The sequence below is a fragment of the Pezoporus flaviventris genome, unplaced genomic scaffold (genome assembly GCF_033815535.1).
Source record: "Pezoporus flaviventris isolate CSIRO_AGI_PZ_B2104156 unplaced genomic scaffold, CSIRO_AGI_Pfla_v1 ptg000023l, whole genome shotgun sequence".
In the NCBI taxonomy this organism is placed as follows: Eukaryota; Metazoa; Chordata; class Aves; order Psittaciformes; family Psittacidae; genus Pezoporus; species Pezoporus flaviventris.
Window position 1 is genome coordinate 19,299,575 of NW_026892571.1, and position 23,991 is coordinate 19,323,565.

At 44.5% G+C, this 23,991-nt stretch overlaps 1 protein-coding gene across 1 annotated transcript in view; it reads right to left on the bottom strand.

The window, feature by feature from the left end:
• The window catches only part of NR3C1 (nuclear receptor subfamily 3 group C member 1), a 61,848-nt gene that overhangs the window by 8,735 nt on the left and 29,122 nt on the right, over nt 1-23,991 (bottom strand). Inside the window, exons 3-6 of the mRNA XM_061457141.1 lie at nt 18,127-18,290; nt 14,601-14,717; nt 9,761-10,039; nt 6,333-6,477 (exon numbers count right to left, since the gene is read on the bottom strand). Coding sequence (XP_061313125.1) covers nt 6,333-6,477; nt 9,761-10,039; nt 14,601-14,717; nt 18,127-18,290 — 705 coding nt within the window. The remainder of the gene's footprint in view (nt 1-6,332; nt 6,478-9,760; nt 10,040-14,600; nt 14,718-18,126; nt 18,291-23,991) is intronic.

A 23,991-nucleotide genomic window follows, 5' to 3' on the forward strand; every position in this document is an offset into this window, starting at 1 on the left:
GTATCAAAGGGCATCTGACATATTTCAAATTGAGTAATTTAAACGCATTCTGTGACAGGGCTCAGCAGTTTTCCTCATGTAAAACTATTACCATTTCTGGGCAGAAGGTTAAAATAAACATTATGAAATGGGTCAGCCTGTCATTTCTTTCTCTGTGCTGCAAATGCAATCACATCCGCGAGCCTGAGAATCTATCTGCAGACACAGATTTTTGGCAATACCAAGGCTCTGCACATGGCAGCTCTCCAAACCCCAGAGCGCAGCACAGCCCCCTCCCTTCCGCTGCTGCGAGGGCACATGTTGCTCTGCACCATGCCCCGGCGAGCAGCGCACCCAGGCTGTGTCAGGGCAAGAGGGAAGCTGATTCACTGCATAGTCCTTAATGCTGGCGACTGCTCTGGGAAGAGGTCCCAGACATTCCCCTCGCAGATCTCCTGGACAGAATGCATCCATGATCTCAGCTGCCACCGGGCTGAGCAGGGGGAGCCTGTCCCAGGACCCGCACCAAAGCATGGACCAAAGACCCAGCCAAGAGCAGGGTCTGGGGCGCTGTGCTTCCTTCTGGCTGCACTGGGACCCTCCCTGCAGAGGGCATTTAGAAAGGCTAGCAATTAATTTACCCACACATAAACCACACACTTCAACCAGGTACTACACGTAGCTGATTAAAAGCGGTATTATAATCAGAGATGACCTCACACATGATTTCTTCCTAGCAAAACCCATCTACAGAACCACACTGACTTGGGGGAGTCGTCACATAAAGCTCTGGTGATAACTAGGGCCGGCAATCCAGGGAAGCTGCCTGCACTCCACAACAGCTCAGGAGGTAGAGCTGGAGCTGTGGTCAGTGAGTGCTGGGTGACACTGCCCCATCGCAGTAGTTCAAAGCTTTTGCCTTTATCCCCACTCACATAAATGGAGATTTTAAAGAGCTAACGGCAATTTATCACTTCTGAAGTGATGCTGCTTTAGTGACTGTACACCCAGTCAGATTTGAATCACCTTCTTCTTCCGTAAGTATCTAATACTCCTCTGCTTTTGTAGTCAGGAGTGAGCAGAGCATTAGCTGTAAGTCTGAGCTCCATGAAAGCCCATGTAACACACACGGGATGTACACATACATGCTGTGTGGGATGCCATGTTGATGGCAAAAGCATGTGATGATTTTCAACACCGCTCTGAGTCACTCAGTTCAGCAAAGTCTATAAAAGAATAAAAAAGCCAGTAAACAAGATGCTGGTGTTCTGAAAAACAGATGATACAGACTTCACAGAACCAGTTCCAAAAGAATGTTCAGAAAAAATTCTGGGAATAAGAGAACTCATGAAACATGGGTTATAAAACTGGAATCACTTGATAATTTCTTTCTATTCAAATAACACCAATTCAGAAAATCTGTATGGCACAGAATGACAAAGGAAACCAAGGATTTGACCTCAAATCTAAGACAATAAGAGATCAGATTCTGAGTACGCACACAGAGTCAAAATCCTAAAACACAGGGCTGCCAAGAGTTTCTTTCTAAAGCTGGGCAGCGATTAAATGGCGTTTGCTACTTGATGAGCACAACTGTGCGTTAGTTACTGTTGCTCGCTGTAATTTCATGTGCCTGTGACACGACCAGAGGCCTCAAGCTGATGTAGTAACAGTGCTGGTTCCAACAAGAGCATGTTTTGAATCACAAACTGCAGAAACAGTTGGACAATACTCCAAAATCACAGGTTTAGACAACCTCCAGACACTAAATGATGGTCTGAAGCCCAAGATTTATTAAGCTGCCAAACTTTTCAACAACCTGAATAGAGTTTAGTGTGTGTATGTGTACAAAACCACATATATTATGTATAAAACTGCCAGCTAGTACATACTGCTATCAAAGAATCATTTGTCTTGGTTTGAAATGTAAAACCATGAGCTCCCTGAACAGCCACACACTAACCCACTGAAGTGCATTATTTCTACCCAGAAATGAAGCACACAAATGTAAATCTAAAATATTTTCCAAAGCCTTAAAATAACTGAAGATGCATTTTTGCCCCTCCCTTGCCCTTATAACCCTACCTACCCAACCCTATAAGACATATTTAACTTAGGACAGCCAATGTGATAAACATTATTCAGCTATATTGGGTGATGCCCACCCCATCCAAATAAGTGACTGGAGTACAGACATATAAATGGAATATCCAGTAAGTATTCACTGTTTAGGAGAAGACCGGTCAAATGACCAGGCTGCCAACTTGAGGCTTGAGAAGAACAGCACAGACTGCACCAATGGTACTTGGAAAACCCAGTTATGGAGGGATCTCCAGCGGTACCAGTGCCAAGAGGCGTTCACCACCACAGCAAAGCTACCTGAGCACCCAGCAAAACAACCCACTGATTTCTGGGAAGCTTTCTGCCCATTCATGGCAAGATGTTTATAAATGCTAAGGACCTGTTAGCTGAAAATGTAGCATGACCAACTTCTTAACGGGTTAGACGGGTTCTTATGTACAGCCCACTTACACCCAGTTGCCTAAAAAGTGTTGACATGAGCTCGTGGATCTTGCTACTCCATCTAAGTAAGCAGTAACTACACAGGAATAACAAAGGAGAGGTTTGGTGCAAGGGTAAATGCATAGAAGATTCATGTTACTCATATGCTTGAGCAGACACATGCATCTAAAGAAAGTCTTATTATCCCCATAAAGAACTCAAGTATCTTGAGGTTATGTTCATTTGAATAATGTGCTTGTAAGATGCTTGTCTGTTCTATTTCTTCATTTACATTGTACCCAGCAACACCTGCACTTTTCTTATGACCCTTCTGAGGGTGAATTTTCTCTTTGCTCAGAGAAGCTGTGGCTGCCCCATCCCTGGCAGTGCTCAAGGCCAGGTTGGACACAGGGGCTTGGAGCAAGCTGCTCTAGTGGAAGGGGTCCCTGCCCGTGGCAGGGGTTGGAATTGGATGAGCTTTAAGGTCCCTTCCAAGCCAAACCATTCCATGATTCTCTGATTTGTTTATAAGTAAAATCAAAGGGATTTTGGGGGTGAAAAGTAGGCTAAATATATTTTTAAGATCATACTGAGATTCAAGTATGTGCAATTCCATATACGCAGCGAGATGTTTATCACAGCATAATGTGATACATACAGTTTTGTTTGATGTGTAAACTCAAGTTATGCAACAGAATCGAAAACCCATCCATGTGAATATTTGCCACTGTTTGTAAGGCTGAAATGATACAAGTGTGCCTGAGGGGCTCATGGGAGGCTTGGAAGTTCCTGCCAACTCCTCAACTTGTTTGTACTTCCATTTAAGAAAAACAAGTACATCATCAATCTAAAGGCTCTGGGGCTTGGAGATGAAGACCTCCTGGAGTTACTGCATTTGAATGCAGTATGGGTAAAGACATACAATTGTGTTCTAGTCTTTCACGGAAATAAGGCTTTGAAAGCGCAATTATTGATACGGAGCCAAATTCTTAGTTACAAATGAAAAATGTTCATCTAAAGAACAGACCTGTAGAAAAGTCATTTGCAGATCTCAAAAATTACAAGTTTGAGCGACTCACATCTCTTCATCTGCATGCACAAACCTGAAACTACTGAACAGGAAGCCAAAATCTGATGCAGACAGCTTCAGTTAACTGTAAAATTGACCTTGATCCTAGATTTCAGACAATCAAAATGAAGGTTTCAATTCTGTTGCACAAACAACACTAGACAGCGCAGAAACAATTTCATTTCTTTTTCCAAATGGATCATTAAGATGGAGAAAAACAAACCAAAAGACACCACAACAAGCCAAACAGAAGGAAGTTATATATGCCCCATCCCTGGCAGTGTTCAAGGCCAGGTTGGACACAGGGGCTTGGAGCAAGCTGCTCTAGTGGAAGGGGTCCCTGCCCGTGGCAGGGGTTGGAACTGGGAGAGCTTTTTAAGGTCCCTTCCAACCCAAAGCAGTCTGTGATGATGATTCAGTGAACTTACAACTCTACCTTGGACACGTTTCTAGCATACCTAAAACATTCAGTGAGAGTTTTCAGGGTGGTGATGGGTGGATGAGCGTGGGAAGGAGTTGTTTGGGTGAAAGATCACCAAGATGCACATCACAAAGTAGCACTGCATAAGGTTTCTCTGGGATATCACATACTGCGGAACTATCGTTTGAATGATGCATTAAGAGAGATCAGGCACCTCTCATCATTAAAACCCAAGTGCATTTTTCCCCTGATGCCATCATGTCCCTCTTGTCACACCCAACCCTTCAGTATCGCAACACTTCCCCAGCAGCACTGCCCCTCTGGCTTTCCCTGCGCTTCAGAAGCCTCTTGGAACTCATGTGGTGTTATCAATTATTCAGTATTTGTCATGTTTAGCTCAGAGGTGGCTGTATTTTATTGATGAATGGTACATAACAAGTTACGACCAGAGGGTTTTAGGGGGAACCTGTAGCACACTGGAGAAGAGATGGCGATTCTCTCAGTCTACATATTTTATTGAAAACAAATGTTACTTTGATAAACAATTCATGTACAGAAACTGTGACTAGAAGGCATTTTGGGAATTAATATTTAGTACAACAGGACTGCAGTAAATGCGTTGGGTACCAACACAGGCAGCTGTAAAGCTGCATGGTTCCGACCCACTGCTCAAACAGCAGGGGACCCCTGCCTTAAAGCAAATCAGATGTCACTGCGCTTGTCAGTGACCACATCAATTATGGCAACTCCACCACGCAGAGACTGTTTTACTCCAGAGACATAACTCTAAGAACTTCAACCAACACCAGCACACAGATGGGCCCTCACCTGGCATCTGCTCATCACCCAAGAAAAATCTTATTGTAAAGACATGCTGACAGTTTATAAATGCTCTGGCAAATCATTACATTGAAATAAACCAGGAATAGACACATAAACACGAAAAAGGAGAAGTCTGAAATGTAATGGTTTTCTGAACAGAGAAGAGATTCGAGAGCTCTGATTCTGAATTGCAAAAGGAACGCAAATATTAAGACTGCTGTCTCAGAGCATGCCAAAGGGATGAGCGTTGCCCCCATTTTAAAGACAGAAAAACAGAGACATGAATAAAACGTCATCACTTGAATCACTTCTTAAATCACTGTCAGTGAAACTGTGATGCTACAAAAGGGTTTTGGCTGTATGTGCAGTCGTATTGATTCGATTAAGCCCCCACAAATGGCAAATCCACAGTGACAGCATCACCTCAGCTGGAACCTGCAGGGTCAACTTGTTTTGCATGGCTCTGACCAGCAACCTCAGAGATTCACACCCACAGAGTACATCCAGTGACTCATTCCAAGCACAGAGAGAACCCCTTGGCAGGGCTTAGAAACGTGGAATCACCGGAGGGGCAAGGCTGAGAGACCCCTCAGGTTTGTTACACTGCGGGAAGAAGTGGCCTTTTAAAATCAGAGCTGAAGGACACAAACACTAAAATGGCTCCAAAGTGAACGGCAGGAGAATGTGACAGTGCACTGGGGCTGATCCCGAATCCATCTCTGTGGGAGAGGGGACAGACGGAGTGTTTGCTCTCCAGACGGGAGGCAGAAAGGCATCACCTAACGCAATCTGCTGTTGCACCCTCAAAATATTATATGGAAAGTAATATAAGGATGCATATTCCTGTGCAAAGTGTTTATCCCCAGTGCGTCTCCAATAAAGCCTGCTGCCCATCACCTCGGCAATCCCAAATTCCCTCTTTCACTCCTCTACAAGGCAGAATTACTGCACAGCACGGGTTTGAGAAAAGCAAGGAAAATGATGCGCAGTGCAAGAAAAAAGATGCCCAAGGATTCTAGAAAATTCAGCTTTTCCTGAAATGTGGTAACAAAGTTCAACAAGAAAACATAAATCAGATGAGTTTTTCCATTCGTAACCTTGTCTTTTTAGCCAGATTTTAATCAGGTTCAGATAGAAATGTTTAACTGATCAAGAATGCTGTGAACCTGGCAGGACCATCACTCTCATACAATAAACAGACTGTACACCATGCAATCTGCCAGACTTTGCTCTCCATCCCAGAAAGCTTCAACTATGTGGTCTCTGGTAAAATGAATTATTGTAATGCCTGGTGCAGGAACAGTCACAATACGGAGTATTTTTGTACAAACACCTCCCACAAAAACTTCTTGTTACAGATACACTTAATATCTAAAGCACCTTCCTTGCATTTGACTTACTTAAAAACGCGAAGCAACCTGCCAAAACCAAAACCCCCTGCAAGTGACAGATTGATCCGTGATCTTGGCATGAATTTGCTACCCAGTGATTCACCTCCTGAGTACAAACCCCAGCATCACCGTGTCAAGTCTTACTTACTCGTTAATAATCAGGTCTGGGGCAAAGCACAGGAGATTCCCGTTTGACTGTTTGTATGATCTCCATCCTAAGGCAAAAGCCATTAGGAACATCCAGGAGTACTGCAGAAGGGTCATTTGGTCATCCAGATGTAAGTTTCGGAAACCTGGAAAACAGAAATTGAGGTGTGAGAGTAAAGAAGAAGAAATAAACTCCTGTAACTTGGCAAAGGACCGCAGTTACTATCAGTACAGCTCCTGACTTACCAATGCAGGCTACCACTTTCAGAAGGGTATTTCTGTACCTGCAGTAACAACATTTCCTGCCATATTACGACCATCTGAGTCAGCCACGTATTTCAGATGAGATTTTGGTGGAAGACAAAAAGAAATTAAGAACAGTAAGAGGTGCTTATTGCAAAGTTTGTGCTGGATGAAAAAAGTGCATTTTAAAAGGGGTGCAAGATTTCAGGGCTGTTTTCCAGCTACTAAGGTTCCATTCAGACACTCAGCACGCCATCAACGAGTCCTCTCTCTGTTCAAAACTTTGCAGATGTAGGGCTTAAGCGTTTAAGGACTCCAGTTCTGTCTTCTGGACAGCGAGAATACACACGAGATCTGGAAGGTTTGAATAGAAAGCTCCTGGATCACACAACCTTGAGCTGGTTTGAACGCGTAACTGTCAACCATACAAAACAGAAGGGCAAGAGAAAGCAACAGGAAGAGTAACTCTTGAACTCAGCATTGTATTGTATATTCACCATCTACCAAAGCAAAGCACACGTGCGCCCTGGGATCTTATAACCATGACGTAAGTTATGTTCTGGATGGAAAGAGTACCAGATTGGGTGCTCTGATATGTACTACAGGTAGTAAAAGGAGACATAAACATATTAGAAAATGATCAGAATATATGTCTGTGCTTATCTGGAACTGATGGGCAGTTAGCTGGTTTGCAGAAGCCAACAGCTGTATTTCATGTACACCGTAATTCATTGGGCCATCTTCCAAAAATCACAGTATTTTTGACTTTCTGTACGTGCAGCCCACTAGGCATTAATGGGTTTAATATCAATAATTAACAGCTCTACGCTGAACTTACAAAATACGTACTGCATTAGTTACCATCAGTAACTGCTTTTGATCTTACAATGCAGCACGAGCAGAGCCAATTAATCAGGGAGGAAATGTGTAAAATCTGAAAACTGGTCCCTTAAATAGTCTTAAAATGCAGACAGCTTTTAACGAGCAGCACTAGCTCCTATTAGATCCTGCCTACATTTAGCAAGACACGATCGTGCCATACTGAATCATCACTGAAGTCTGAATTCAGCTGATTTTATTTAATTTTATTCAGCATCTGGCATCTAAAGAGCTCCCAGCAGCGCTGCTGCCTGGAGATGTGCAAATGGATGGCATGCAGTAGTTTCATATATAACAAAACTTGGTATGTCTAACCAAGAAAAGCTTCTGCCTTTGCAGAGAGCATCAAGTATGATTTACTACTTCTAAAACAGAGGCAAAGTGTTTCAAAGTTATTTCATGATTTTGAAATCCCAGCTAAAGGGTTTGGCAGGCAATGCTGGCTCGCTGTTAGCATGCCTGAAGGTGTACAACAGCAGCAGTATATACAAACTAAATACTCACGAAGAACCACCTTAACAAACAAAAGAAGCAGATAAAAAGGGGATAGGAATAGCTCCTATTAGTGTGATTATTAAAGAGACGGTTGGCATTTACATTCAGAGCATATGCTCCAACCTGAAGGGTTTCTCTAATTAGGGAAACTGTTCGAAGAGATGATGAACACAGAACTGTTGTATAAAAACAGCATCTAAATCTGTATTTGTGAGTACCAGATGGTCTCCTGAAGACTCGGCCCAGAAGAAAGTGCATGCATGTGAACTTCTTCTAATGCAGGCTAACTCATCCTAATCCCCCACTGCAGAGAAGCCCTGAAGGGCTAAAAATCCCTCTATTCCCAGCTCTGCTGGATACGTATATTTGAATTTACCAGCCTTTCTTCCCTATTGTTAATTTATTTCCCTGCCTCAAAGGAGACACCATTATGACTCATGAATTCCATTATTGGGCATTTTTTTTGGCAGCCCTGCTAAGTGATGTTATTCTTGGGCACCATCCGCATTACGGAGGTGGTTTTGCTGGGGTTTTGAAAGCAGGTAGGTAGGTAGCGGTACCGAGTAGAAGTGGAAGGGAAGAAAACACTTGTCTTTGTCTGGAATAAAGAGACCCTCAGCTTCACCTTCGGCCCTGGTAGCATGGGATGCCACGTCCAAGGCTGGGATTTAACATCACTTCTTCTGCAAGGCACTTGCTAAGTGTGTCTTAAGGTGGGAGCCAAAACAGCCACAAACCTTTCCCGTTTCCCTGGTGACGGTCAGCTTAATCGTGTGGCTACAGTGCTTGAGACACAATCAATGTCCTGACTTCCACCCTGGAACTGGACATTCAAATGCCTATTCACAGTCAACAAAAATCTATAGATATAGTGAAGGGCAGTAAAAACAGAACCATCCATGAGTGCAGACCCAGACCAGGCAGTGCAGCAACTGCAGTCTGAGTCCAGAGAACCTCATTGCTAAAAATATTCAAGAAATAATTCTCTCTGCAGTGGAGCCACAGCTCTTTGCATTACTTTAAAACCCAAATCTCCATTTAAATACAAATTTTAGCACTCAGTGGCCAAAGGGTTCCATTAAAATGAACTAATTTATAATTGTACTAAGATTTTTGAAGCTGTTTTTTTATGCTTTTCCACTCCAGAAGCATGAGACGCACAAACAAGCCCAGATATCACTAAAGCTTCACCTGTGAAGGCTTTGATGGATACCAAATGCAAAGGCAGACTTTAAGCAAAATACAAACACTGCACTTTGTGATCACAGAATCAACCAGGCTGGAAAAAACCTTTAAGACACCAAGTCCAACTGCTGCCCAGCACTGCCAAGGCCACCACTAACCCATGGCACTGAGGGCCACATCTACACATCTTTTACCCCCAGGGACAGTGACTCCAGCCCTGCCCTGGGCAGCCTGTTCCAATGCCTGAGCACCCTCTGGGGCAGGAATTGTTCCTCAGCTCCATCTAAACCTGCCCTGGCGCAGCTTGAGGCCGTTTCCTCTTGTCCCATCCCTTGTTCCTTGGAAGCAGAGCCCAGCCCCTCCTGGCTCCATCCTCCTGTCAGGCAGTTGTAGGGAACCATCAGGTCCCCCCTGAGCCTTCTCTTCTCCAGACTGAACCCCCCAGGTCCCCCAGCCGCTCCCCATCACACTTGGGCTCCAGGCCCTGCACCAGCTCCGGTGCCCTTCTCTGGCCCTGCTCCAGCACCTCAATGTCTCTCTTGTAGTGAGCGGATGAGAACTGAACACAGGATTTGAGGTGCAGCCTCCCCAGTGCCAAGTACAGGGGGAAATGTATTTGTGCATTACCTGGTATTGCCTTTGCCCACTTCACTGCAGCCACGACCTGCCGCCCTCCCAGCATGTTGAGAGTGGAGAGGATGCGCCAGCTGGAGTCGGGCAGCGTGCTGTCATAGCCCGAGTACAGCACCTCCGGCTCGATCACCTCCAGCAGTGACACCAGGGTTGGGGTCAGCTGCGGCAGCGACGCCGGGACGATGCTCTTGTTTCCAGGTGTTTCCGAAGCATCCCGCGCTCCCGCTGCACCCGTCTGCTGGATTCCTTTTATCTTCTTCTTGGTTTTTCGAGCTAGGGAAGTTTTGGTAAGGCACAGGTTAGCTCATGGGAAGTGACCACAGGGCAATAAAAACAGCACAGAGCAAATGCTGCTGCTATCCTGCAACTGCAGATCGGGCAATTGAATATTCTAAGCCACCTCTTCATAAAGCTGTAAATCATTTCACATTAGCTCTAATTAAAGTTCCTGTGGAAACATTTTGTCTTGTCACATAAACGTGATGTTTCAGTGAAAGTCACATTCATGTCCATGTTTCAGAAAGCTAAATAACATCTGCGGGCATGCTCAAGGCTCATCCTAAAAGAAGAGCCTTCATTTTACCATTTCTATTGCAAATTTGCAGAGTACCAGTGAAAGTCCAGGTGACAGCACGACACCTGTCTGGAAGTATTTGCAGGACTGTGCACCTTGTAAGTTCCTTGAAGTATTAAGTATAGAAAGCATGCAGAAGAAAGGAAAAATGCATGTAATGAATGGAAGAAGTTACTCAATCTCTCAAGCCAGGGAAAACAGTGTTTTTCAGCGCTGGGCAGGAGCAGGTTCTTCTCTTGCCAACTCTCTTGCATGTAAATTATTGCTGCGTAATTAAACTATAAAACTCACTCGCCAAATAAATAAACCACCACACAGAGATGTTAACTGTAAACTACACAAAGTTGGAGCAACAATTTTATTAGTGTATTGTCAATAACGGGATCTCCTACTTGGCTGTGAGCAATCCCGGGTGTATCCGCTACCCTGAGCGTGCTGCGAACACAGAGCAGGATGGATCCCAGTTCTCTTCCTGTGTCTCAGTTAATTGGTTTCTGTTCTGGAACTCCTGAGATCAGTCAGTAGCACTGACACAGAAGCATCATGTCCTGTGGTTTCACATTCAAAGTGTCTCCTGACCTGTTCAAAATCTCCAGTCATCAGAAATGCCCCAACTCTGTAGCTTAACGACGTATAAATCCCCATCTTGAGCCCATTTCTCCCACTATCTAGAACAGGGACTTCAAAACTAACTGTTAGAGACATAAAATTCTCCATGGCCCTTGCATAAATCGCGTTTTCCCAAAGGCCACATTTGCCAGGACTGCCATGGGGGAACAGCAATGGTTATTCCTTGGAGCAAAATGCTTCTCATTGCTCCCATCAGATTTTTAAATGGCTGCTCCAAAACCCTTTCAACATTCTGGCATTTTCTGCCCCATTATCCTTGTTCTCAAAAGCAAGCAAACAGCTTTGACTTAAATTTCCAGGCACATGCCTTCAGCTTAATGCAGACACCTGGTATGGAGTATTTCCAGCCCAGAAAGTCTGCTAAAATGATAATCAACAAGAAATCTATCTGATAAGACAAGGTATTATGCAAGAATTTTTATTAGGCTAATAGACCTGACAGGTATTTAATTGTAACTCGCAAAAAAAAGAAGGTTGAGATAATGTGCTGCTTTACAGTTTCTTTTCAGATCTAACACCGCCACACATTTAAAACCAGCTCCTTAGGGCAAATCACAGCAGATTAATCCCTACAGGGAAACTCGGCATGGGAATAAAAGCATCCAAGATTTTCTGTGAAACATCCCCACCGCTGTGCTGGGGATCAGGCACAGACACCACGCACCTCACTTCTAAAATGGGGTTTAGAGTGGCAAACCCACGGCAGGGCAATGGGCCTGGGTAGAAAGGAGAGAACAAACTCAAAGTGAAGATGGCAGAGCAAACCCATAAACTGCCAACAGTTTAACCATAAACTGCAGCCTGAAAGGCCAAAGAAAATTACAGACAGAATCACAGAATCCTAAGGGTTGGAAGGGACCTCAAAAGATCATCTAGTCCAACCCTCCTGCAAGAGCAGGGTAACCTAGAGTACATCACACAGGAACTTGTCCAGGCGGGCCTTGAATATCTCCAACGTAGGAGACTCCACAATCCCCCTGGACAACCTGTTCCAGTGCTCTGTCACTCTCACAGTAAAGAAATTTTTCCTGATGTTCACATGGAACCTCCTATGCTCCAGTTTACACCCATTGCCCCTTGTCCTATCACTGGACATCACTGAAAAAACCTAGCTCCATCATCCTGACACTCACCCTTTACATATTTGTAAACGCTGATGAGGTCACCCCTCAGTCTCCTCTTCTGCAAGCTAAAGAGTCCCAGCTCCCTCAGCCTCTCCTCGTAAGAGAGATGTTCCATTCCCTTAATCATCTTTGCAGCTCTGCGCTGGACTCTTTCAAGCAATTTTACGACTTTTTACAGGCGTAAAACCTAACAACAAATCTTGTCTTCAAACACATCGCAAGGAGGACGGGTGCCAAGGAATACCCAGGGTCAATTAACGAGGGAAGTGGAAATGAGAATTCGAAGAAACAGAAGCTGCAGCACAAAATACCATTATTCTCTGTGTAAATCTCTAGTACCTGCAGCTTGGCAGTTGTATGTTCTTCCAGTCCCCTACACCCAAACCCCCATGCAACAGCAACAAGCACGTCCCAGGAAAGGATGATAAACATGGCCAGAGGTACGACTGAAGAGAAAACAGACTACCAGAGAAAGTGGTCAAGTAACATGTTTCTAGTGCAGAAGGACCCACTTTTGCCTCAGCGCAACAGCAGGTCAGAATTAAAACGCTGCATGGCAGATTTTGTGTATGTGTTTAGTTCTTTATAAACAAGTTAGCCTTCTACCCTATACCTAACCGTGAAACTCGCGGTAGGTATTCAAAAGTGAGAGCTATTCCCAATGTGCCTGGACGGATTCCTGGAAGAAATCTTCCAGCAAGCAGGGGCAAGCACAAGAGCCGTGCTGGGACAGTCTGATCTCTCACCATTTCTTAACTGGTTTGCTGATAACCATTATTCAGGCACTGAGGATACATCAGACGACTTGCCAAAATGAGATTACTGTCTAAAACGTGTACACATTTAAATCGGCTTTTAAAGAGCAGTAATTCCTGAACAGTGACCCTGAAAGAGACAAGATGAAAGGAACTTCTCTTTAGTCTCTTCCGTGCTTTATGCTGCCTTCCAGGTTTTTTTTCCTAAGAGTTCTTCTGGAAGTACAACCAATTCACCATCTGTTCAGCTCCGTCCACTAAATCCTTGTTTCCATGCTCGTTTTTCACTGTTTCACACTACTGTGGGTTCTTCCGTTTCTGCGTTGCTGAGTTTCTAGATCCTTTTCCCTCTCGGTCACAAAAGCTCCGCTCTGCCTTTTCCAACAACTTATGTAACGACATCCACCCTCCAAAAAGTCAGTGTTCTCTGGGATCCTCAGTGCCAAAATTCAGGCACACAGACTATAGCTGGAAGGGCTCCAGACTCCATGTGGAAAAGTGGCAGCTATCAGACGTCATTCAATTCCCATTTTCTCTGGTGGAGAAAGGAACTCAAGGAACTCATCCCAGAGCCCGAGAGAGCTCTGTAGGGGTCTGCTTTAAAATGAATTCCAATAAACTGATGCAGGAACAGAAGGGCTTGCTATTGGAGTAATATACATTATAAAGTGCTCTGTTTATATAGACAAATGAATCTATAAGAATGACAAATGAAGACATATTAATATTCTCTCTATATTTTCTATATATATCGTATACATGATAGAGATACATCTATGAATCTATAGACATGAATATATGGAATTTGAAAACAAACACGGTGAAAAAAAACAGAAACAACTCTTAAACCAAAATGTCTTCTTTCCCACCCCAAAATGAAAATCGTATGTATCATCCATCTCTTTAACATAATTCACCACTTACACTTTACTAAAGGATATTATCACTGCCTGAATGAAGCTCTGTTCATATTTCTATCCCACAAATACAACTCTGACATTTTTATTTTACCTGACAATTTTGATTATACCAGTACCACCATGATAACTCTGCTGGTAAGAACTGTATTAATCTCTACGGCTCAAGGAAAAAAAAAATCACACATAAAACAGAGCTGACACTAATAAAAATGTTTTATGCCATTTTACAACTCTGCTAAATCTCTAGTTGATGGTCTTCAGTTTCTCATAAGCCACATTCAGGACTTGGCAGAGAACAAATACATATAAATTTATTTATTTAGCCTATCTTTTTTAGAGAGATTGAAGAAGGATCCCCAGCATGAACAAACCCTCTGCTCTTCAGTCTGAAGACCTAAGCCCCACTCCAAGCTTAGGTCTGTGCCTCTAGGCTTTCCCTCTCCGCCACGGTTTTGGTGCCAGGTCACTCTCCTGAGTCAGGACAAGCCGGCATCACACTTTCCTACAGGTGATCTGGAGTTCTGCTGTCTCACAGCCAGTGAGAAGGCAACAAGATATACGTGCTGACAGGAATGACAAATAACCCTGCTCTGCGGGTATGACTCACTTCTGCTGAGCAGCCCCAGCGCGAGCGGCTGAGTGCGAGAGGAGAGGACAGGAGAAACGGCAGCGCAGAAACCTCCTGCTTTTCACTGAGCTCCTCACACACGCCGCAAGCCCGGTACTTACTTGTAGCCTGTTAAAGTGCTGCCCAGGTAACTGCTGCATGAGCAGCATCACCTTTTGGTGTCTAAGACCCAACCCTAAGAGCAGGATTTGAACATAAGGTACCTTCGAGGTTCATTCCCGCCTGGAGACACTTCCGGTAGCGGCACGCTGGGCAGTTTTTCCTCCGGATTTTGTCGATGATGCAGTCGTTCCTGCCGGCACACAGGTAGTTGTGCTGCCCTGTTCGCAAGCACACGGAAAGAACCATCAGCTCGGAGCAGCACAGGAAGCCATTCCTTCTCCAGTCATGTCAAGCAGCTGGGGACTACAGTATACCTTTACTTGCCAAAGAAAAATCAATACCCATATGATTTCATGCATCTATCCACCAAACACATTTCTCATATTGAGACACCAAAGCCAATAATTTTAGGGAGAAATCCTGTTTTCTGTTTGTTAGCATCAGGCAAATTCTATTCTGAAATCAGTTTTTCTCTTTTCTTACTTTCATATCCTTACACGCTATTTTCTATAGTGATACTGTTTCCACTTTCCCCAAATGGATCCACAAGGATGTAAACAGTGCTCACAAACACATTGTGGAAGTGCAGATGTAACCACTTCTACAGACACACAGAGCAAGCTTTCAGCATGTTCAAAGCCATGAGACCTCCTCTTTGACTTAAAGAGTCTGACCTGGGCAAACCAAGTTCTGGGACATTTTCATGGGTTCGCAGGCTCAGAGCAAAACTGACCCCAGAAACATGGCAAACCTTGAAGTACACAAATGAAGCTGTGTTTCTTAGCTGATGGGAACAGGCCAACAGAGCAGGAACACCTATTCTTCATTTTTTAAGTCATAGGAACAAATGTCTCAACAGAACTTACATAGAGGAAGGTACTACTAAACGGTACATCCTTCTCCCACATACTGATCAAGAAATATGCTGCTTTAGAGAGCAGAAAGCTGCAGCCTAGGCTGTTCACTGTACTGCAAAGTCCCGGTAGTACAATACTGTGAGGAACAGACGCGTTTTCCCAATACTGAGTTATGAACAATGGAGTTAGTGTCTCCTCATAGAAGAGCCTGGTTAAGGAATCTGTTTCAAGTCAGCTGTGAAACTGATGGGTATGCAGAGCTTTTTACTTCGGCTTTAGTCAGCCTTCTCCAGGGGAAGGGTTTCAAGTTGACATGCCAAGGAAGCACTCAATGTCTTTATGAATGACCCCCTCCCTTTTCCTGTGAAGAAGAGGAACCCTTCCTGATCCTTGGGTAATCTTTGTGTTTAAGACAACTCAGAAAATAGACCCATGATTCACGATTCTGCTTCCTATTTGCATACTTGTACCTACAGCACATACACACGCACGTGAAACGCAAACCAATGGCTGTCAGCACCGCAGTCAGAGGCTGCAATTTCACGTCTCGCAAGATGTTCAATGAGACCACGCTGCACACAGTCAATACAGTTGCCTCGGGGGTGAATTTCCTGAGCTGTTCAATTTTTCTCCTAACAAAGAGCTTCCTCTCTGTGCAGGTGCTGCTTGGTTGCTTGTACTTATTACTTGCCTATTCTTGCCGTTTTTTAGGTGAAAGCTACACTATTGCTTTGTATTACCTCCTATTAAAGCCTTCGTGTCACGTGAATGTTTTGTGGGAAAATAAAGGGAAGTTGAGGCTGCCTTCTGCTCTGTGTCTGCCCGCTGCCCAGATAACAAACAGGCCAGCTGCACGAAGGAATGATCTTCACTGCTCAAACCCCAGGTACTTCACTGGTAAAAACTGGCAGTGAGCAACTGGAGATGTTTCCAAGGGGATTTACAGCAGACAGGGGCTGCGCGCTCTTCAGCGCTGCACCAGTCAGTGCTGGGGGCTCTGACGCCCTGCGGGACTGAAGGAGGCTTTGCCCATTTGAGCACGCTGGCGTATAAAAGGTTAGAAACTGCGGACTTGGGAAGCTGGAATTAGAAACGCTGAAGAAGGAGGATGATCTGGAGCACAGCAGGAGGCAGAAGTGTTGGGAAGCTGAAGGGGAGGGGAGGTGTGAGGATGTGAAGCAAGGCGAGGAAGCGGAGGTGGGGAGGATCGAGGTTGTTTTGGGGGTGAACGGGGCTGGTTCTGGGATGAAGGCTTTGAAGCACCATGAAAATAAGAACTGCAACAAGATGGCTTTGGCCACCCAGGGCTCCTGAACAAAGCCTGCTGGCATGAAGAGCTGCATAGAAATATACAGCTGACTTCCACCTTCAACCTTCCTCTTCTCTGCTTCTACTCTTTGCTGGAAAAAATACCCTTTATATTGATTTTCTAAGTACCGATACTTTCAGTTTCTGTGACTGTTTCTGTCACAGCACACGGGTGTGTAGACAGAGGTACAAAACAGGGTTTCGGGCTAAAGCCTGGATGACCAGCGTGCACCGCCAGCTTGATCTATGTACTGACAGGTGCCTGGCAGCTATTAGTAAAAAGGATATTGCAGAAACAAATTCCTTTTACATATGTTCCTAATAAGAAAAACGCCTGTAAGAGACAAAGCAAATTATTTGTTCCTTCAAGTGCATTCTAGAGCTAACAGATACTGGAACAGCTCCTGAAAACATGCACAGTATCAGGCCAGGTTGGATGGGGCTTGGAGCAACCTGGTCTAGCAGGAGGTGTCCCTGCCCGTGGCAGGGGGTTGGAACTGGATGAGCTTTAAGGTCCTTTCCAACCCAAACCAGTCTGGGATTCTATGATCTAATCAGAAGGATTAAGGCTGGGATAATTTATGGAACAATAAAAATGAAAGCAGAGGTGAGCCTTGAGGAATTGATTGCAGTTTTTCAGCCACAAGCCTTCTTCCATTTTTAACATTAATTCAGCTGATATAAGATGTGGCAAGTTGCACCACTGACCAGAAAGAATTACTGGGTTGATTTCTTCATGTATAGGTACTTCTGTGATTTGTTTAAGGACGTGCAAAACCTTGGCTATGATGTATACCCAGCTGCCATACAACACTACTCCCGAGGGATACCCAGTGACCTTATTTCCATTAAGGATACAGACGATTATTTGTTTCAGCTAAAAGAGTCAGGCTCTAAATGGGAGTGCAACTCCACACAGACCAGCTGGGAGTCACAGAGAGCCCACGCAGCCCAGTGCCCTGCACTTGAGCTCATACTGTCTCCTGTTACCCTCCAGGAACAGGCTCTGCTTCCCACACAACTGACATCCCTTCCCCTGGTGACAAGCAAAAACTGCGATATGAACCCAACGCTTCCGATCCCTCCAAGAGGTTCTGCACTTCCATGCAGCTCCCTATTGCATCCAGTGAGCTTGGAACTGGGAGAAAGTGCTGCTTCTGAAGGACTGAAGGGTGGTTTGTCTTTGTCAGCACAGCCTTGTCGCCAGTGAAACCCAGTGTGCAAAAACAAAACATCCTTTTACACTGAGTGAATGGGAGCATTTTATAAATGTAAATGCAATCTATGCTTCAGATAGTACACCATTATCAATGCTATTTTCTATGAAAAGATCAGTGATACAATGGATGGGATTTTCCAGGAGCATTCTAACTAAAGCACGGATTCCAGCCGGATTAAGCAGACCGGTTTTGGATGTGGATTTCCTACTTCTAAACAGGAAATTCCTCACGCCACGTCTTACCTTCCACAGCTCTCTTGAAGAACACTTTGCAGCTGCCACAAGTTAGAACCCCATAATGACACCCCGAGGCCTCGTCAGAGCAGACAAGACAGAGCTTGGGAGGTGGTCCCGTAGTTGCTGAGGTTGTGGATGGAGAAGAGCTTACATCTGATCTCATTCCAGGGCTACAGGGAAAAAAAGGCATAGAAATACTTTAAATTAAGATCTACGGGATACTGGCAAACAATATTCCTGACTGCAAGAAATGGATTGCCCTCATCCCCAGCTCTGCACACAGACTCTGGAAGAGTTAAACACTGAATTCCACAAAGCAGAAGGAAAGCTGCATGGATTTTTCATGGCCTATTTGACTAGGTCAGGATTACTTGCCTTACACGTTTCTGAAGCCAAGTTTCTTGCACAATTACCCTAACCTTTAAAATTGACTCTTAAAACATGCTTTTATTCCATATTGTTTTCATTACTGTCACATTCACTGCAGCCTGCACAGTCCTAGAAGAGCTTCATTTCCAGTATCATCACAGAGTTTTCGACTGGGATATTATTACCCCAAAGAAGCTGTGCAAATTAAGCCATATATGGGTATAAATTCACAGTAATAAATGATCATTTCACCCCAGCATTTTAGGAAAAGAACGTGTATTCCTAATTTGAGGAGCTGGTTTTCCTATGTAAACAAAGAGGCCATTCCCAACTGAAGGGCTGGTTCTCTAATGAAAGAATAAAGGCTGTTAGAGCAATAAATGATCTGTTGTAACCACCTCCGAGCTGCTTCCAATGGTAAGGGTTGAACCAGCAGAACCAGTGGTGGCGGTGAGGCTCAGAGCCTGATGCTCTGCAGCGCATGTGAGCAACACCGCCCAGACCTGCTGAGGGCTGCCTGCGGTAAGGTCCATCTTGTTGGCTTTATCTGCACCATTTTAAACTGCCATTCCTATAGTGTATGCCCAAAGCAATCCCCACAGACAATTCTGTCCAACAGGGCTCCAGCCATTTCCAGATGAAGCTAGAAAATAACACCTCTTTTTAAGACTTCGGTGCCTTTACTCAAAAGCTCTCCAGAACATCCACGTTCCCTGATGGGGGCCGAACATTTGCACATGGGCTGGCTTCGGCATGGAAAATTCCTCTTCCTTTCCTCAAGAAAGGCTGAGCGGATTTGGTTACGCATTTAAAGAAACCAACTCACAGCGCTCCAACGCTCACAAAACCCCTGGAATTCCAGCCCAAATGAAACCTCTCCTGTCCCTGGTGCGTTGGTTCTGACCAGGAGGGAACTGGTTAATAAAAACAGGAGTGGGAACCTTACCACTTGAATACAGAGGGATAAAATCAAACCAAAACAGACGTGCCAGTGAAGCCCACACCTTGACAAATACGGAACCAGACGGCAGAGAAAAGGGAAAATTGCTTGTGTTGGGGGAAATAAAGCACAGGCATGCGGAGACCTCAGGTACACATGGACCTCCCTACAAAACAAGAAGCTGGTGTGTGATAGGGGAGAAGGTGATCCCTGTCTAAGCTGAGTAAGGAGGGCTGAGCAGAAGAGTGAAAACCAGACAAGAACATAGAAACAGCCCCAACATGCTGGAATAGCTGTGGCAAGGAGAAGTGTTAAGATGAGAGCAAGGATGGTGTGAAGGCTTCAACAGGAAAGACTGGCCAGGGAATGAAGTAAATGAGGCAATCTTAAGGAAAAGAGGAGGAAAAAAGGCCACCAGTGAAGAACACTCCTTTTCAGGACTTGGGAAAGAACTCAAATCCAACACATCACTCCAGGGTGTTCAGACAACATTTGTGAACTGCTGCAACACTACTTCTACACCATCACTCTACAGAGTCTGACAACCAGCATTAGGTGGGCTGTCAACAGAAGTGGCAGTCCCCGATTGACTGTAATCCTGTTTATGATCCATATGATGGCTTTTCGGTGTTTTCCAATTCATCTGTCTTCTCTAAAGAGCAGAGCACTATAATAAAACACTAGGGTTGCACAATCCAGCACTCAACATCCAAGTAATGGCAGAATGTAATTTAACCCAGTCACATTTATTTGATGTCCTTGCAAACACGCATCTTTAATTACACGCTCATCCTAATTTCTACAAAGCACAACTGCCTTCCTTGGAGCAGAGGCACTCGAGGAATGAATACTGTAACGATGGAAACTGCCACCGCATGGCCCCATCTCCTCCCATGACGACAGAAACTAATGGTTATGGATTTGCAGGTTGCTTCAATGAGGCTTCTTGTCCTCATGGAAGCTGACAACTCAAATCTACTTCTTCTGCCTCCACAAAGCTGTTCGATCAGGACCATGCAAATACCATAGAATACTGGAATGGTTTTGGCTGAAGGGACCTTAAGGCTCATCCAGTTCCGACCCCTGCCATGGGCAGGGACACCTTCCACTAAAGCAGCTTGCTCCAAGCCCCGTCCAACCTGGCCTTGAGCAGATTGCTTTTTTCTGTTGTTTGGTTTGTTGTGCTGCTTTTGACCTGTTTTTCCCCAGCTCATTGATCCATTTGGGAAAAGGAATTAAACTGTTTCTCCACTCTTGTCGTGTCATATGCAGAACCCTCCTCTCCCCATTAAATCAGTAATCACTGGCCAATCAGAAGCTACTCTAAGTTGTCTTATTTTTTCTTTTTCTTCCTTTTCTTACACTCAAAATCTCAGTTTACACACTGAAATACAGGCTGGGAGCCTGCGATTTTAAATAAGGAACATATAACTTGAGAGCTTCATTTCATTAACATGATTAAATCCAGAAAAAGATGGAGACATCTTTCTGCGCGGAGTTTTGAAGACAGCTAATTTAGATACAAAAATAAAACTCTTTATACTTTACGCATTTCTGACAAGAGCATTTTTAAGGAAATATTCATCAACTGTCATAGAAACCACGGTAGTGCCAAACACGTTCCACTGAAACTGTTCAATCACCTTTAATTTTTAAACAGGGCTCACTTTCTGCACCAGAACCATAGAAAATGTCATATGAGAAAGAAAACAGATGATACGACTTCCAAAACTAAAAATAAATTATTACACTGATTAATAAAGCAGTAGCCAGCAATCTAATCTGGGCTCCTGGCATATCTTTTCAAGCCTGGCTATATCAGATAAGGCCAATATTTACTAACTGTGTGGAGAGCTGCCAGACACTGACAGTCCCCTGGTTGTGTAAAACACGATTCTGCCTGCCTGAGACATGGAGAACAGAGGGATTATAGTGCATAAGGACTCCTGCAAGAGCTACACCCAGCTGGCTGCAGGTTTCATGTTAGTCTTTACCTAAAGTAAAAGACAAACAACCACTTCCTAAGGAAGAGGTAAGGGAGGGAAATTACACTCTGAGATAATAGAATAATGAAAAAGTTATCGTTATTTGCAGAAATGTTTTTAATCTCCAACCCCAATAAAGTGTGATTCTGACCTAAACACAAGTCAAGCAGCACCGATGAGAGAGGAAAAAATAAATCCAAATTTTAAGGATTCTAAATTTGCAAAAACTCAAATTAATTTTATTTTGGGAGGCACAGTGTTTGTTTGAGGGTCCTGAGCTCCGTTCCCGTGTGCTTTCAGACACTACAGACAATCTAGTTCTATTGACTTGCATAGACAGATTTATCACTGCCAGTCAAGGAACTGTGTGGGGGTAGGCTGGAAAGACTTAGAGACAAGAAGATGCAGGCAGAGGCACGAGCTCTGCAGAAATCAAGTTGTTTAACCAAAGCCATGTCCATGTTAATCATTCACCCGAGACTTTCAAACCAGGCTCAAGGTTCAAACTTACATTAAGTCAGGTGTGGAAACGTTTATGGGGATGTGGTTTCCCCTTCCTGGCTCCCCTACAGGTCCCGTTGTCCCCTTCCCGGGTCCCAGAGGCCAGGGGACACATCGAGACACCGGCACCATGTGCCTCTGGTGAGGCTGTTCCAGCCGGACACCGATACGGTGGTCATCGGACTCACAGCAACCAGCCACGAACCTCCGAGCAGGAAGATGTGTGTCGTTCTTCTCTCCTTGCTGTGAAGTATAAACCTTCCCCGATACAACCCAGAACGTGCTCGCTGAACCCACTAGCACTACAGTATTACTTAGAAACACGTATTACCTCCTTGTGACTTTCTATTATAAAGCCAAAACCCCTCTAGTGAAGAGATGAAAACTTCCAGCAACAAGAATTACTGTCATTTACACTCTAGGACTTGCAACTCTCCACCAGTGTGTGAAAGCTCGGAGTGATGAGCGTTTCTGTCTGAAACTGTGCCCACCTCAGCATGGTGCTGTTGAAGGGTAAACTTGTTTTAAAAATGCAATTTACATTAGCACCACTAACAAGTTACACACATGCAATGGGAATGTGGTGAACAGATTTCATCCCTGGCAGTGCTCAAGGCCAGGCTTGACACAGGGGCTTGGAGCAAGCTGCTCTAGTGGAAGGTGTCCCTGCCCGTGGCAGGGGTTGGAGCTGGAGGAGCTTTAAGCTCCCTTCCAACACAAACCAGTCTGGGATTCTATGATTAGAAGCTGGTTAACAGATTCAAACCTAACTGCGTTTAATGCAAACGGCTGTGAGCTTGAGATGAGAGCAGCAGCATCTCAGGAAACCTGTGGGTGCTCATCAAAGCAGCAGCTCTCAGCTTTGCAATTGCCACCGTCTTAAAAATATCTACCCTATAGAAAAGGTCAGGGGCAATGTATAATACAAGTTTGTTTCATACACAAGGACAAACAAGGTACTCCCTGGTGCTATTACAAACTGCAAAACCAGAAGACTTGCAACTGGCTCCTAAAAACCTCTAAGAAAATGCTTTTCACATCCAACTGCCAACTCCAAGGAAAGAAATGGATGCAGTATGTCTAGGGTGGGAAGAAACTATATTTGACTCAGAATTTGGCTATATTTATTTGACTTGTCACTTAGTAAGACTATTCATTTTGCTCCTACTTCTAATTTAATGCTCAAGCACGAACTGCACTCAGTCATGATACACCCCAACCACAAAACACTGCACACAGTGAGTCCTGGCTCTCCAGCCTAAGTCACCTTACTATTGAGCTAACATATTCTTAACGACGAGTTACTTATCTGTCTGAGTAGTATGACCAAGCCAACAGTACAGACCCGATCCTCAATGTCATTGCCATCTGGCCCAGTCTTATCTTCCAGCAAGGAGAACAATGCAAACACTCAGCTGCACACACCAACTGATTACATTTCTTGAATTGCTTACTTATTTCTTTATGAACTACAGAAACTACTCATTATTGTTATACCCTCCTAGGCAGGAAGGTAGTTTTCAGTTCAAGCAGGAAAAATACTCTAAACCAATGCTATTGACACCATCCTTGTCACGACAATGTTTGTATATTTGCCAACTGAAAATCGGCTCAAACCCACATTTTGCTGGTTACCACTGGTTCCGATGGTGTCTTCTGCCTCTTGTAATGTGCTCACTGAAGTTTAAAGAGACTGAAAATTGGTGAATCCCAGCGTTTTCCTCCCAGGCTGCCCTAAGCTCCTGCAGGCACATGCAGGGTGTGCACAGCCTGGCTGTTATCAGTGAGCATTAAACACCCACAACTTACCCAAAGGCAGAGGGGTCCTGGGGTGCAGACTCCAACGCTCCTGCTGCCTGCCTGCAAGCACAACACACCCACAAACCAGCCAAACCAAGCAGCCCTCCAAACAACTTGGATACAGAACCCACCTATTTAAGCTTTTTGCACTTGAACAGAGAAGTGCACTGCTTTGTAACAGTGCTGCTCTGGATTACAAGCGTGTCCCCTGTAACAAACTAAAGACCTGCTACAGATGACAGTGTTTAACCAAAGCCTGTACATAAATGCACCCAG